The 16949-nt window shown below is 31.7% G+C and overlaps 1 protein-coding gene across 1 annotated transcript in view; it reads left to right on the forward strand.

The window, feature by feature from the left end:
* The first annotated feature begins 9215 nt into the window (after positions 1-9215).
* The window catches only part of LOC145277583 (lactoylglutathione lyase-like), a 62240-nt gene continuing 54506 nt past the window's right edge, over positions 9216-16949 (forward strand). Inside the window, exon 1 of the mRNA XM_080129091.1 lies at positions 9216-9569. Within this exon, the coding sequence (XP_079985217.1) occupies positions 9507-9569 (63 nt within the window). The 5' untranslated portion in view covers positions 9216-9506. The remainder of the gene's footprint in view (positions 9570-16949) is intronic.

Here is a 16949-nt window from a genome sequence, read left to right on the forward strand (position 1 = left end):
CGTGGCACTGTGTAGATGTGTTGTTTTCCCTTCCTGCAAGAACTGCAAAAACGTGACATCATCATTTCCCCTGATCAGACGTAGGTTGCAAAAGAGACAACACATCTTTGGTACAGACCTTAAAATCATCAAATCTTGTAAGTGACAGCTTTTTGAGAGTTGATGTGGCCAGAGTAAAGGAAATGTTGGTAAAGGAAGAAATCCAAATTAAATGGATCAGGGGACAAGAACAGGTGGCAAACTGTTTATGTAATTTCTCAGCCTTCCTTCTTTTCTCCATTCTAGAGCATTTTTTAAAAGCTTCACAATGTAACAAAGTTTGGTGAAATTTCAACCTGCAAAAGCATATTTGTCAATGGAAGACTATAATGTCCAGAAGTTGTCTTTTGCAATTTTATATATCTACCTAAAATCTTACAGCTGTCAATTTTAAAATCTAGCATTGTGCCAGCAGTTTTCATTTTTATGACTTAGTAACAAAGGTAAATCATTTTTGACAATGTCAGTCTCTATGTATGCTCGGACACCTTTTATGCCTCCTATAGTCTTAACATCATTGCCCTTAGATTAAATGAAAAATCCTTTATATAAGAGAGGTGAAATCCGTTGAAAAAAAATTGAAAGAAAGAAAACAAACAAAGACAAAAAATACAAGGTGGGAGTGTGCATTGTACAGACCCACCCTAGTTTTTTTGTTGTATGTGTGTGTGTGTGTGTGTGTGTGTGTGTGTGTGTGTGTGTGTGTGTGTGTGTGTGTGTGTGTGTTAACAGCCTTAAGAATATCAGGAAATAATGATTAACCGATTAAGTAATATTTAACGGTGAAACCTTTTCAAAGCAAATCTTTAAAAAAAAAAAAAAAATGAAAAGTCCCCCCCACACGTTTTGAATGTTTCTACGTATTTTTAAGGAATTTGTGACCCCATCTCCACCCCATTTCCTCTTTCCGCTCCCCGCCACCAAACTTGAAAAAGTGCTAATGATTACATGTCTTGCTATGTCACCTAGAAATAGGGTCTCTTTTTATGTTAAATTTATTCTTCCACAGAATTGCTAAACAGTGGAACTCCCTTGCGGGTTCCTGAAGTTCAAGTGTAATGTGAACAGACATCTTGCTGCTCAACTTCCTACATAATATCCCTACAATTTATGGTACCGATAGTAGCCCCCTACATCAAAGTGGCACTGTGCTTTGTTTAAGGTGAAAATGGAATTAAAAAAAAAAAAAAGGAAAGTGATCCGCCACACCAAAATGTTAAATCTTAATTATTTAAAAAAAAATTCCTTCTTTTATATTATCTTTAAAGGCCGTTGAAAGGTATTAAAAAAAGAAAGTAGATTTTGATTTCTTTTTAGGAGGTAAACTACGGTAGGTTAGGCCGTAAAAAAACAAATTTTTTTTTTAAATATGTAAATTGGTCAAGTAGTTTTTTTTTACATGAGAAAAAATATTTGCTTTGTTTTTTTTTGTTTGAAAACAATTCCAACTTGCAATAAAAAATACAAATAAAATAATCATAAATAAATAATGTTGGACACGTAAAACATAGTTTTTTTTTTTTTAATCAAGTTCTAGTTTTAATCACACAGAACTTGGGTAAAGAAAATATTTAAAAAAAAATATGTAGGTGCATCTAAATAATCAGCACCCCCCTTACAATTTTTTCCTTTTAATCTTTTATCAATTATTTCTGCAGTTTATTGTACACTAAACTACCAGATTATAAAAACGATTGAAAATAAATCAATATTTAAATATTTGGAAGGGGGTTCAGTTTCACATACAACGTTCTAATAAATCGATCCTTCATTTTCAGGACCGATTTACAGCCCTAATTTGACGTTGGCACCTTCAGTCCCCCCCCTCCCACCCATTAATATTATTTTGCTTTCTTCTTTTTTTTGCGACTATTCACTTTGAGAAAAGTTCGGTCTGCACCCCACTGTCATTATTTTTTATCTATTTATTTATGAATTTTTAAAAGGTGTTTTTGCATTTAACGATCCGAGCTATTTTTTTAAATAGTAAGTATCTACCTGTTTGCCCTCAAAGGGTAAAATGAAAAATGTTCAAAATAAAAAGTGATTTTGAGATTATATTGTCTTTTATTGTTTTGAGAAAACATTTTTTTAAGTGATGAGTGAAGAAATAAAACCCAGGAAGCCTCCAGAGCACTACTACAAGCATTAATTACTGCAAGCACTAATTAAAAGTTTCTACCTCTCCCCTCCTTGTCGAGAAAATATTTTTTAAGTAAGGCTTGAAAAAAAAATCGTCAGAATCCACAGCAGCGCTACTAGAAGCAGTAATTATGGTTTTAAATATGATTATAGTTATATATTGTATATTTAATATTTATATTTAAATCAGTTTTTTTTTAACTCAACGGAGTTAAATTACATTTATTTATAAGGAAAACATGTTAAAAAAAGTTAAAACAAAAAATATTGTTAACCTTGTGTATGCTTTGAATAACAGCAGTTGTTTTAATATTGGACTTAAGACAGGGTGGCCATGAAATAGGTAAGCAGACAATTTTTTTGAAACTGGAAGTCAGAAAACGGATGGATGGTTTAAACGCCCAAGCAAGCAAGCTGATCTGAGTTTTATAATTATATATATATAATAGTCTAAAGAGCTGAGTGTATTTTAATGTAACAGTGAAATTACTGAGTGTATTTTAATGTAACAGTGAAATTACTAGTTTAATTACTATATATATATATATATATATATATATATATATATATATATATATATATATATATATATATATCAACCACTAGTAGTCATGGCTAATGATACATTACCTGAAAGTACTTCTTTCATACTCCTCACCTTAACATTTACAGAGAACATGAGGTGGAACAGATACATTGAGAGCATTGCCAAGGCTGCTGCAAAGAAGGTGGGCTTTCTCTACTGTGTTAGAAAATTACTTACGCCTGAGACTATAAAATAGAAAAGCAAATGTCAAAATGACTCAGACAAGATGACTTTAAAAGGCGCCAAAAATATAGGGCAAAAAAAAGAGGTCAACTGAAATGTACAGGTTATTACTTAAGAAAATATCAGCAGGAGTTATTAAAAGACACTAAGAAAAAAAAAATTAAGGGGAGAGGGTGGCCGGTGTTACATGATAAGGGCTGTCCCCTTTTCATGTAAGTATAAAAATAGGGAATCAGTTAAATGTAAATATGAAATAGGATAGTCAAGGATTCGAACTTGCGAAGCTATACTTGGAACTGAGAATTCCAATCATAAGTTAAAATAAACACAGAATGTTATAAATGTAATGTCCAGTTAAATTGTTGATTCTGTTAAAATACTTAATAATACAATTTGGATGAAACTATTTACATTCTTAGAAAGAAAACATAATAGAAATTTGGGTTACAGAATTAACAAACAGGTGAAATTCCTTTATAAAACAAAGAGAATGGAAAATGTTATTGTAAAGTGAGTTACGTAAAATTAGGTTAGAGAAGGATTCATGCCATGGGTCTCATATACACGTGCTCGGTCGTGCAATGACGTCATGAGTTATGAATTTAGTTAGATAAGTGAGAATCGGAATCGGTCAGTGGAGAGGAGCAGAGAGATTCAGACCGATTCTCTGTTAGAGTCAAGGCACCCTCTAGAAGTGAGAGGCTTTTAGAAATAACCATGTAACAACTTTGAATCCCTGAGATAAAATCATGTTCGACCGGTCGAAGAAGAAATAAACGTATCATCATGTGTTTTTGTATCTGCGTCGTCGTGTTGTTATTCAACAAGAAAAGGTATTGTCCATTTATGTTATAAGAACCTTAATAAAATCATCATATAAAATGTGTCAGAGTATAAATGTTATAGAGACACTTCCGTTCACAGAACTGTCAAAGTATAAATGTCAAACTATCGGTATATCTGTCTATATATCAAATCTCCTCTCATTGTGTATTGCAAGCTGTCGGCTCTCCGGTATTATATGTATTCTGTTGTTATATATAAGACTGTCTCTATATCTCTTCAATGTCTCTTTATATATAAGACTGTCTCTAGATAAAACACTAAGACTTTCTGATACTAACATGAACAACAATACAAATATATACACCATCATAATAATAACACCCAGTACAGAACGTACGCACATATTTGGTACCTTTCCAAAAAAATACAACTACCACATAATAGCCGGTATCTGCAAATTCCGGATAAAGCAAGTAGTATGTAAGCAAATGAATATAGTAAAATATAAGTAAATATACATACAGGATATGAATGTGTAGGTAGATTGATATCTTTGATAGATAGGAATATTTAAACACTAAAACGGAAATTGCAGATAAAAAAAACGGCCAAACAAAGAAGAAATAAAGAATTAAGATAAAGGATTATTAAGTTATAAAGTATTAAGAAAGTATGTTGAAAAATCGATAATGTTAAAGGTGGGTTAGAGGTATTACGATTAGTATTTTGGTTTGGATTATATATGTACACTGGTTCATTGTTATTGATAGCGGCAGATCTTGTTATTTGAATTGGTTTCTGGCGAGTCATAATGTGTGTGATTACAGATTTAAGGCGGCCAGCAGGAGGAGCATAATGGTTGTATTTAATCTTTTCATTGTGTCCTGTGTTTTATATATATATATATATATATATATATATATATATATATATATATATATATATATATATATATATATATATATATATATATATAAAGGTAGATACATAGACAATTTCTTAATCTTCATCTGCCTTATTGCCTGCCTCTTACTAGCCAGTAACAAAAATAAATTTAAAAAAGTTGTATGTTCTCTCTCTTAGGAATGAAGAAAATTCTCCCCCTTCCGCTCACTCGATCTACCCTATCTAAATGGCAATCCCTATAACAATTGCATAGATTTGCTTTTTTCTTTTTCCTTTTTATTATACTTCTCATCTTTTAAGCTCACTCACTGTATCAAATGATTTAAGAAAAAAGAAGCAATTGCTGAGCAAGTATTCTATTGTCCAAGCATGTATATTAATTTGCTCATACGTCTCCAACTTTACTGCTTGCAAAGTATGCAACCGTTTTCACATATGATATTTGCTTTACTTCGATTGACTGTAAATCCTTTCACTGGATGTGTTATGTATTTTATGACTAAATAATCTTTACTTCATTTTCCTCCTAAACATGGTGTTTTTTCCTATATTTATTAAAGTGCTGCTTCCATTACTTCTCAATCAAATAAATTATATTTTTGTCATTTCATTATGTGTGGTTGTAGACACACACACACACACACACACACACACACACACACACACACACACACACACACACACACACACACACACACACACACACACACACACACACACACACACACACACACACACACACACACACACACACACACACACACACACACACACACACACACACACACACACACACACACACACACACACACACACACACACACACACACACACACACACACACACACACACACACACACACACACACACACACACACACACACACACACACACACACACACACACACACACACACACACACACACACACACACACACACACACACACACACACACACACACACACACACACACACACACACACACACACACACACACACACACACACACACACACACACACACACACACACACACACACACACACACACACACACACACACACACACACATATATACTCATATTTCAGCCCAGCATTGCTCCGGGTGTTTGGAGGTGTATGTTGAGCAAAAAAAAAAACAAAAAAAAAAAAAGTGGTAGTAGGAAGGCATGCTAGAACCCGTACCACAAAGGAAGAAAAGAACGGGGAAAAAAACCTAACGTCTTTGCTGTTTCGACCACCGCCAAACCAGAAGCGACGTAGGTTTAAATAAAGGCTAGATAGTCGAAAGGAGAGGATAACTTTCGAAAATATCTGCGAAAAAAGCGACCCCCCTGTAGAAAAGTACTCTGCTGAAGGTGAAGATATTAGTATTTTTAGCCAATCTTTCGATATTTGTCGTCTGAAAAGTCGAAACTCAAAAGCGATACTGATCTTGTAAAAATCCATCGCATCTGTCGAAAGTTTTAGGCAGACATGCAAACATACATACATACATACATACATTTATATATTGGTAACTAAAAATTTTCGACCCAAACCGATTAAAAAGTTTGCCTTATCTCTGAATACCCTTTATATAAAATTTTAAATGTTTAGACCAGAAATTGTCTGAGTAATTTGGTAGAGGTCGCAGAGGTCAATTTTTTTTTTTTTTAAACTTTGACCCCTATTATGATCCCTTAACATTTATTGTTTTGGGCTCAAATCAAGTTATTAAGTTAAATCCATGTCCAAGGAACCTATATCTAAAATTTCAATTGTTTATACCCAAAATTGGCGGAGAGTTTGGTAGAGTTTTCAAAGGCCAAATCGTTGAACTTTGACCCCATAACAGCTAAAATTTGTGGCCGAAAACGGATTACAAAGATCTTCCCAAATCTCAGTACCCTGTATATCAAATTTCGAGTCTGTGTAGACTAAAAATTGACAGAGTTATTACATAGGGAAATTTACACAGACAGACAGACAGACAGACAGACAGACAGACACGTTCACTTATATATATATATATATATATATATATATATATATATATATATATATATATATAATTAAAATTACCGTATGGAGTACAGCTTCAATAATTAATTAACTGATTACTTATTTGATTTTTACTTTCATGTTTTTATTCCATTTAATTCTAATGAAAATGCCTGGTAATTGTGCATAAAGCAAGGGCCTAACTTTCAAATACACCGGAAGCTGCCACCCGTGGCTTTCAATTGAGATATGGAAGCACAAAATGGATGCAATTTTCCTATATATTTTATGTTTATTTCTTTTTGGCCCCCTTATAATTAAAATATATAAAATATGTAAACTTTTTTGATCAATTCATTTTTTCAAGTCTCTCAATTGAGGCATGAAAACACAAAATGGGTATAATTTTCAAATATACAAGGTGTCCACAAAATCTAGCTGCAGTATCTACAGGGTACCTAAAAAGTTTGGCTACATAATCTACAGGGTACCCAAAAAGTCTGGCTGTATAATCTACAGGTGTCCACAAAATCTGGCTGTATAATCTACAGGGTGTCCACAAAGTCTGGCTACATATCTACAGGGTTCACACAAAGTCTGGCTGTATAATCTAATTTCATGTTTAATTTTAACGATCTAAAAATAACTGTTTTAGCAATATCATCTACTGGATTCGTACTTATTATCTTGTTCGAATTTAATGTTTTTAACATATGTGAAATATTTATGTTTTAAAACTTAAACTATTTTCTGTTGCACATTCACCTTTTTTAAACTGCTAGAACTATTAATAAAAATGTGACGCATTCATAGTTTTTTTCATGTTTCTGTAAAAATGTGACGCATTCATAGTTTTTTTCATGTTTCTTTAAAATATCTAAATAGTTTGACAAAATATATAACATTAACTTAAATAAACGTAGTATTTTGAAAACATATGCGATTAAAAAATTAATTGATAAAAAAAGATTACATATTTTTATATATTTTTATTATAAGGGGGTGAAAAAATAAAAATAAACATGAAATATATTTGAAAATTGTATCTATTTTGTGCTTCCATACATCAGTTGAGAGACGCAGGTGCCAGCTTCCGGTGGGTTTGAAAGTTAGGCTCTCCCTTTATGCACAATTGCCAAATGCCTTTTAGTTCACAAAAAGATTTATGAATATATTTCCAATTTTATGCTGCATTTCTTTACTATTGTTTACCTTCTGATGAAAAGAGTCAATCTTTGAAGAACCTTCAATTGTGCTCTAAACAGAAATATTCATTTTGAACACGCCCCTGTCATATCAAAGAACCTGTTGATTTTATTTGCTAGGCCTTTCTGCTTGTGCATTAATAAAACTTCTCAAATGCACTTGTGATGTTAAGCTGTATAAGGCGTTAATTTAGTCAAAATCGCCTGTTCCTTCTTTCATTGGATTTTTTTAAATTAGCGAGATTTATTGAAGACATTCCGATACAAATCCGATTCTGGTTCTATCTAAGAACACTGCCAGGCACATAAAATACATTTGTGTGAAAGTTAAAAAAAAAAAATAATTCCAGTTGTTTAGGGAACTCTCTCACTCTCTTTCTTTCTCTCTCTCTCTCTCTCTTTCTCTCTATGTCTCTGTCTCTCACACACACACATACTTATTGATGTCCAGCAGCCCTGTTCCAGTACCCACTGACGTCCAGCTACCCATACCAGCGCCCACTGATGTCCAGCTGCCATGTTCCAATACCCACGTCAAGTGGCTGATTCTGTTTTACTCACACTGATCGCGAAACAACCACTTTCATTTATTTCTCTCGGTAAATAAAAGAAAATCTGTCGTCTTTGAATGAGTTTCAGTGTCTGCCATTCTTCTTTTGCTATTGCCGTTATCTTTTTGCCTCTGTGTCAACCTTATAGTTGTACGGTCTATTCGCGCAGCTCGATACCACCTCCCTAATCCATTGCAATGTAAGTTTTTACTTTTTTTTAAATGTTTATTTAGTTGGAAAAATAAGTAGTGTTCAGCACTATGTGAGAAAAAAAAATAGCAGTAATATCTCATTACATCTTTGAAGTCTTGGTAATAACTTTAAAATAAAAATAAAACGAAATGGTGGTAGAAACCCACCCAATAAATGTTACCACGACATTTATTGGATGGGTTTTTACCACCATATTTTTTTTTTTTGTATTTTTAAGTTATTGTCGAGACTTTAAAGATGTGAAGAGACATTTTTTCTTGTTCTCACATAGCGCTCAACACTACTTTTTTTTTTTAAAAATCAAATAAACACATCTTACATTAAAAAATACACTAAAAACTTATCCAGTTAGGTAGAAAAGTAACATCTTGCCTTTGATAACACACACACACACACACACACACACACACACACACACACACACACACACATATATATATATATATATATATATTTTTTTTTTTTTTTTACAATCTTTTCCTATCTCTGTGGATTGTAAAACAAACCCAATTACCCATAGGTCATCATTTTTCATTTACATAAAGAGTAAATGTCATTTGAAAGTGTCATTGCCTAGTTGACATGTCACCCTGCCATTTCTTTTTATATACTTTATTTTAGGTGGCCTTGGTTGATTACACAGTGATGAGTGGCTCAAACAACAACGCTTCTGTTGGGTTCATCGCCAATGTCAAGGCAACGCTACCGACTTAACGATTGATGAAAAGCAATTCTCCCTCTGCCAAGGCGGTTAGAGTTACCTCCCTTTAGTTTGCGACCGTTTCCACTCTTAAATGAGATTTCTTTCTGCACTTTGTTTCGTGTTTCGTCGGTCGACGTCAGTAAAACTTCAACCGACTTTTTTTAACTTCGTCCACGTTTAGACATCATTTTTTCACTCCCGCTAGAAAAATGTCCGCTTTAACCGAGGAAGAGACCCAGGCGGCTCTACAGGAGCCAGATCCCAGCACAAATGTGAGTTTAAGATTCGAATTTTAGAAGTGATATAACTAATATAATGTAACAATTTCGACACAAACTGCAAACATAATAACGTTAGATTTTTTTATTATTTCACCTTCAGATATCGATTCCCTCGGTTTTAAATTACAGTTTTACGATATTTGAATAACAAAAATTAAAACCCAAACTATAAAGGTTTATTTTATTATCTACAATAAAATAAATGTATATTTTAAATTTCTTTGGCGTATTGTAAGAATGTCGACACGAAATCGTTAATCGACATATAAACATAGAAAAAAAAAAAAAAAAGATAACTTAAATAACTACAAAATTTTTCCAAATTTAAGTCCCCAATTTCTAAAATAAAATCTATTTTAAAAAAGTGGGGGGGGGCACTGTTTAAGCAAGACCGTCTTATAACGAAGGCCACGGTTTAAGTCCATACTCCATGTCACTATGTAGTTTTTTTTTTTTTTTTTTTTTTTTTTTTTTTTTATAACATATTCGGGTTAAATTTCAAAAACAATATTATTTACTTGTCATGTAGAAAATATTAATATATCCAAGAAAATTACGAAAATTGATCGAATAGAAAATTATTCATAGTTAAAAGTAATTTTTACGACGTGACCCTGACCCGACGACCCAGTGTAATTAAACCGCTAAAAAACAAAAAACAAACAAAAAAAGATTTACTTTTTTTTTGCTTAATACGTTTAAACGGGCCTTATAGATAATATGAAAGAAATTTTGAAAAAAAAAAAAAAAAAAAATTTTTTTAACATTTTAGAGTGGGGTATCACTTTCCTATATAAATTGCTCATAAAATGAGCACCTACTTTTTGGCCACCTAGCGTTCAACGAGACGTCACTTCTAGCATTTTTTTCAAGTTTGGTGATTGAGGGGGAGGGAAGGCGGCAAAACATGACAAATTCAATTTTTTTCTTCTATTTTGCGTGGGGGTGGTGGCAAGACCGTCTTAAAAGACAAGATGGCCGGTGGGCAAAAATAATTTAATCTGCTGACGTCATCACGGATAGTCCATACCGGTGACACCGGTAGTCACCGGTAGGCATTCGTAACGTCTTGAAGTCAGTGTAATATTTCTTTTTTTTATTAAAATGCCTTCACGGTGCATGCATCGTTCCAACTTGCTGAGGAAATTATCGTAAAGGACCAAAAAGTGACAGTATTTTCATTTCCGAAAGATAAAGAATTATAATGCAGTAAAAAAAAAAGATTTTACACCATCTCCATTCAGCAAAGTAAGTTTTAACGTGCTCCCCCCCTGTATTTAACACGATGTAACTATAATTTAATTCAATATTATCATCCTAAATGTTCTACCATTCAAAAGAAGAAGCTTCAAATAAATTGCTAATATTAAAAAAAATTTTTTTACAGCATACAAAACTAATGAAAATGCGAGACAACATCGACTCTTTAAAACACGATTTTTTTAAGCTGTTGACACACGTTTTAAAAATCTAACAATAATTTATTTTTCTGAAATTTTTCAATATTTAAAAATAAATTATGCCGGCTGATAAAATTTTTAAACCTTTTTTTAAAGCTAGAAAGATAAAATTAAAAAATACTTATATATATATATATATATATATATATGAAACTAAACTAAAAAAAAAAAAAAAAAAAAACGCGCGTTCACTCGTGGTCTTAAACAGTCTTGGCCTTCGGGACCAGATCAAAGTGTAGTATCTGTTCTCCAGATGCTGCATTCTATTTCTTGTTCTCTTTCGGTGGAGGAGAAATCCTTCACGACTGAGACAATTTTTATTTTTGTACCTTTTCTCCACGTTAAAAAACGACCCTGGTGTCTAACTCTGTCCCGTGGGGAGGCATAGTAAATAAGTACAATTCATTTCATTAACGTAATTGGGTTTGTATTACTGTACACATAGATTCGAAAAAGTTGTCAAAAACAAATATATAACAAATAAATGTTATCAAAGGCAAGATAAGTTACTTTTCTACCAAATATTTTTCGTGTTTTTATTCAATGTAACATGTTTATTCAGCTCGAAAAACATAGTGTTTACCGATGTATTCGAAAATTCAAGATGGCGTCTGATTCTCTCTTTAACACGGTAAGTTTGGGATAAGGTGTTATAAATACAAAACTATACAACATACTATTAAAAACCCGCCGAATATATGTCAACCTATGTCACGGTAACATATATTGAGCGAGTTTTTAACAGTATTTTATCCGGTTTTGTATTTATAACACCTTTTCCCAAACTTACCGTTTTAAAGAGAGAATCAGACGCCATCTGGAATTTTCGAATACATCGGTAAACACTGTTTTTCGAGCTGAATAAACATGTTACATTGAATAAAAACACGAAAAATATATCCAGTTTGGCAGAAAAGTAACTTATCTTGCCTTTGATAACATTTATTTGTTATATATTTGTTTTTTGACAACTTTTTCGAATCTATGTGTACAGTAATACAAACCCACGTATTTTAACAAACTGAAAATATGGATATAAAAAAATGATTTTGCATGTTATTTTTGTTATGTGGTGAAATAATCTTAAATAAGAAACATGATTTTTTCTTTAGGTTAATTTTTTTACTGTGCAATATTTCATGAATTTATTAAAAATATTGTTTTTGATTTTGAAAAAATATTGTGGTTCATTTTGATTAAAAAATATTCATTTTTATTAAAAAATATTCATTTTGATTTTAAAAAAATATTCATTTTGATTTTAAAAAAATATTCATTTTGATTTAAAAAAAAAGTTTAATTTTAATATTTGTTTATTGTCTTAACTCATATCAAATGTTTTGCTTGTGTTCTGCTTCAAATATTCATAATCTTACATGCATAATTTTCATTTAATTATATTAAATAAACTTCAAGTTTATTTCAAATCAAATCGTGTTCCTTCACTTTTTTAAAATGTAATTTATAAGTAATTAAAGAACGCATTCTAATCTTTAAAATCTATAATACAACGAAATATTCAATTGCTTATAATATACTTAAACAAATAACTTGTGTTTTTTATTTTATTTTTTTATTATTAATATTAGATGAGTTTCAGTATAAATCGTGTTCTTTCTTTATTTCTTTATTTTAATCCAATTTTGAAGTTTTGTAACGCTGTCTGTAAAAATTACTGTTCATTATTGACAGTCTAAGAGTTCCACATATCTTGCTTGTTGGGACCTCGGCGATGACGTCATTTTTTCAGCTGGCCGGCCATCTTTATAACGAAGGCCACGGTGGTGGTGGGAATTACATTTGGAACATAAAATAACGATAAATGTAATTTTTTTTTTTTTTTTTTTTTTTTTTTTGCGGGAAGAGGGGATTATTTGGTAAATATCCAGATCCGCTACAACAGAACACCGACCACTCCAATTTGTTTTTTGATAGGTAATTGAGGTCGCTGACAACGAATCTGATAGTCAAACTTGGGGCAAATTTACCGTTAGCATGGTATTAGCCCCTGAACCCACGAATAACTTTAAATTACCCCCCCTCCCAAACATGGAGTGCTTTCCTTTTCTTGTTTTATTTCTTTTTCAGCTAATTTTAAATTTTCCACCCAAAAAGTGATATAATGTATTTTTGAAAATTAGAAAATTCTATGTTCTGGGCCCCCCTCCCCCCAACGTAGTTTTCTTGGTGAAGCTGTCGATTATGCTACAGCGCGCATGTGCGTAGCGTAAACGGAACCTGCAAAATGCTGGAAAGTAGTTCGTGGGATCAGGGGTTAATACCATGCAACCAGTAAATTTGCCCCAAGTTTGACTATCAGATTCGTTGTCAGCGACATCAATTAACTATCAAAAAACAAATTAGAGTAGTCGGTGTTTTGTTGTAACGGATCTGGATAGTTACCGATTATTTTTTTTTTTTTTATGAAATCATTCTGTACTTTCACCTAACAATTTCATAAACAAAACGAATCCAAAAATATGTCAAATTACATGTTTTTTTTTTTGTTTTTTTTTTTTGGAGAGCGCGGTTGGAGATTACATTAGAAAGATATAATAACGAAAAATTTAATTAAAATTTTTTGGAATTAATTTTTGGTAAATGTGGTCTGGTGATAAACCAACATACAACCTACCTTTAAAAACTTGTTTTCTACACACGGACGAAAAAACGCTTTGGATAATCACAGATTTCAAGGTAGTTCTACTAAAATAGCCATATTTTTTAAACCAAAGCACTTCAAGTCTTCAAATTACTACTGTTTTGTTCGGAAATGAATATACTTTCAAATGAATTAATAAATATGAATGTACATTATATATTTTAAGAGTTTTAAGCAAATAAAGTGATAAAAATGTGAACGTCATAAAATGGCGTTTTCGGTAAGGTTTTGTAATGACCCCCCCTGTTTTCTAAAGGTCCGTACCGTGATTGTATGAAGAATTTCGTCATGAAATTTGGGAACCAATTAGAAGAGGTGTTAATCTTAATACTGTCAAGTGTCCGAAATATTTTTGACCATTTCTTTTTTTGTCGTGTTAAAAATAAGACTTTAATATGACGAGTATTGAACATTTTGAAAAAAAAATTCTTCGGACACCCAGTAGTAAGTAAATCAATCTTTTTACTATCTTTATCAATTAAAAGTATTGTTTTATGTTGAGTAGGACCGCGGTAATTGATAATTTAAAAGGACCTACCCGAAAAAAAAATTGTTTCTTTTTAATCGAATTTGGTCAAATGAAGTTTAAGCAGCAGCAGCAGCAGCAGCTCCAGCCTGTAGAATCAGCGATAGCACAGTTGTAAACAAACACGCGTTCTTTAACTTTTATTCAAGAACGAATTAAGAAAAACATGAAAATATGAATATAAATGTTCTTATGTTTAATTAGAGCTATTTTGTTATCAGAATAACATTAGTTTAGAACTATTCGGTTTTCAGAATATGTAATAACAACAATCCTAACCAATTCGGCATTATAAATCTGTTGCAATTTCTCACAAATCTCGTCAAATTTAAAAACATGGTTAAAAAAACAAAAACTTTTGTAGATATATAGCTTGCATGCACTTTTATTCTTTAAATTAGTTTTGAACAGCGAATTAAAACAATGTTTTACTGCGAACAGCCACAAATGGTTTTTTTTTTAAATCAAAATAAGTATCAAAATCTCGTTTATACATAGATTCGAAAAAGTTGTCAAAAAACAAATATATAACAAATAAATGTTATCAAAGGCAAGATAAGTTACTTTTCTACCAAACTGGATATATTTTTTGTGTTTTTATTCAATGTAACATGTTTATTCAGCTCGAAAAAAATACAGTGTTTACCGTGGAAAATTAAAAATGGCGCCCGGCCCGACTCTTTGACACGGTAAGTTTGAGAAAAGGAGTTAAAAATAAAAAAAAACTATACAAAATACTGTTAAAAACTCACCGAATATATGTCAGCCTATGTCACGGTAACATATATTGAGCGAGTTTCTAGCAGTATTTTGTCTACTTTTTTATTTTTTAACTCTTTTCCCCAAACTTACCGTTTCAAGAGAGTCGGGCGGGCGCCATTTTAAATTTTCCAAAACATCGGTAAACACTGTTTTCAAGCTGAATAAACATGTTACATTAAATAAAAACACTAAAAAATTATCCAGTTAGGTAGAAAAGTAACTTGCTTTTGATAACATTTATTTGTTATATATTTGTTTTTTTTGACAACTTTTTCGAATCTATGTGTATAGTAATACAAACCCTCAAAATCTATATCAATATTCTTGAAATTTTAAAAGCAGTTAGAAAACACATCAAACTACAATTAGGAAGCTTTTTATTTCGTTATTTTTTTTTTCTACTTATTAAGCGAAAGATATTTTTACAACCTGCTCCAGCGTAGTATAAACGGCCTATGGAATTAACACCTTCAACCTCGAAAATAGAAATCAACAAATTTTTGAACGCTCTTTTTGAAAAAAAGCTCTCTTAACTTCACCTCTAATACAAATTATGTGTGGCAAGTCTCCTCCTAAAACACTCTTTAACCCTAACAATAACACTAAGTTCGAGTGGCAAGCCCCCCCCCCAACAAAATACCTCTGTAAGCCACATACAAGCATCTAAAACAAACAAACAAAAAATAGATCCTTCCTTAAAGAAAAATACACATAAAAATAAATTGGTTAACTGTCCTAAAATGCTAGAACGGCCAGGAAATGAATTATTTTACATTAAATTTTTGTGAAACTAACCGCTCCCCCCTCTAATATTGTTTTTGTTAGCTTTGTCTCTGTCAAGTTTTCAGTATGTTCACACATAATTTTCCTTAGCCCTACAATTCAAAGTCCGAATGGCAACCCTCCCCCATATTCTCATTGCATAGAAACCCTCTTAAAACTACACATAATCATCTTAAAAAAAAAAAAAAAAATAAAGCATGCATATTTTCCCATAGAAAAAAAAAATTAACTGCCCTAAAATGCTAGAATGACCTGTAATAGGAAATTATTTTACATTTAATTCTAAAATAATTTGTTTATCTTTCATTAAAGTTTTTCATGGCATTTTATACATAATTTCCTAAAAAGGTAGAATCACATTTTGGAGGGGTGGTCAGAAGGAGTTGAGTGGGGTTAAACAGAAGGTGTTAATCTACAATAATACCAAAGAAATATTGCAATATATTCATTTTTAAATGGTCTTATGTTTAGATTTAAGTTTTTTGTACATAAAGCACATTACAATTCAACTTTGAGTTCTCCAACTTCTTTTCTGTTTATGGATACATGGCATTTTTAAGGAATTGCTGCATATTTATGCACATTTACTGCAGATTATTTGGAAACCATAAACTTTGGGAGATTTTCAGTTGCATATTCTGATTCCTTGTACAAAAATACACTTATATGGTAAATTTCATTTCTTAGTCTTGTGTTTTAACAAAGATATGACATTTTTACTGAAAAAGTAGTGTAAAAAATGTGACGAAACGCATATGGTCTTAAAGAGGGAAAAATATCCAAACGTGTGAGGCACAAAAATAGCCATAACTTCCTTAATTTTAATCAGATTTAAAATTTTTTAAAAGATTCTTTCTTAGCTCATCAAGCTCTTTCTATGCATACCAATATTGAAATATTTCAAGCTATTTCAATTTTTTCATGTGTATTGCTACAGCAGCCCTTTTCTCCAAATGAAAACAGATTAAAAAGTTTTCCACATGTCTGACTAACCTATGTACCAAATTTCAAGTCTGTAGATCAATAATTCATTTAGTATATAGATTGAAAGTTGTCCTCACACACACACATTCTCACTTTTAAAGATATATAGAAGTAAAAATTAAGTTTACAAGCCAAAAGCTCCTGTAGATTTAAAGAGCATATAAATATAGTAATCCCAACCAAATAAAAAAAGC

The sequence above is a fragment of the Euprymna scolopes genome, chromosome 6 (assembly GCF_053919585.1).
Source record: "Euprymna scolopes isolate OS-2025 chromosome 6, ASM5391958v1, whole genome shotgun sequence".
In the NCBI taxonomy this organism is placed as follows: Eukaryota; Metazoa; Mollusca; class Cephalopoda; order Sepiida; family Sepiolidae; genus Euprymna; species Euprymna scolopes.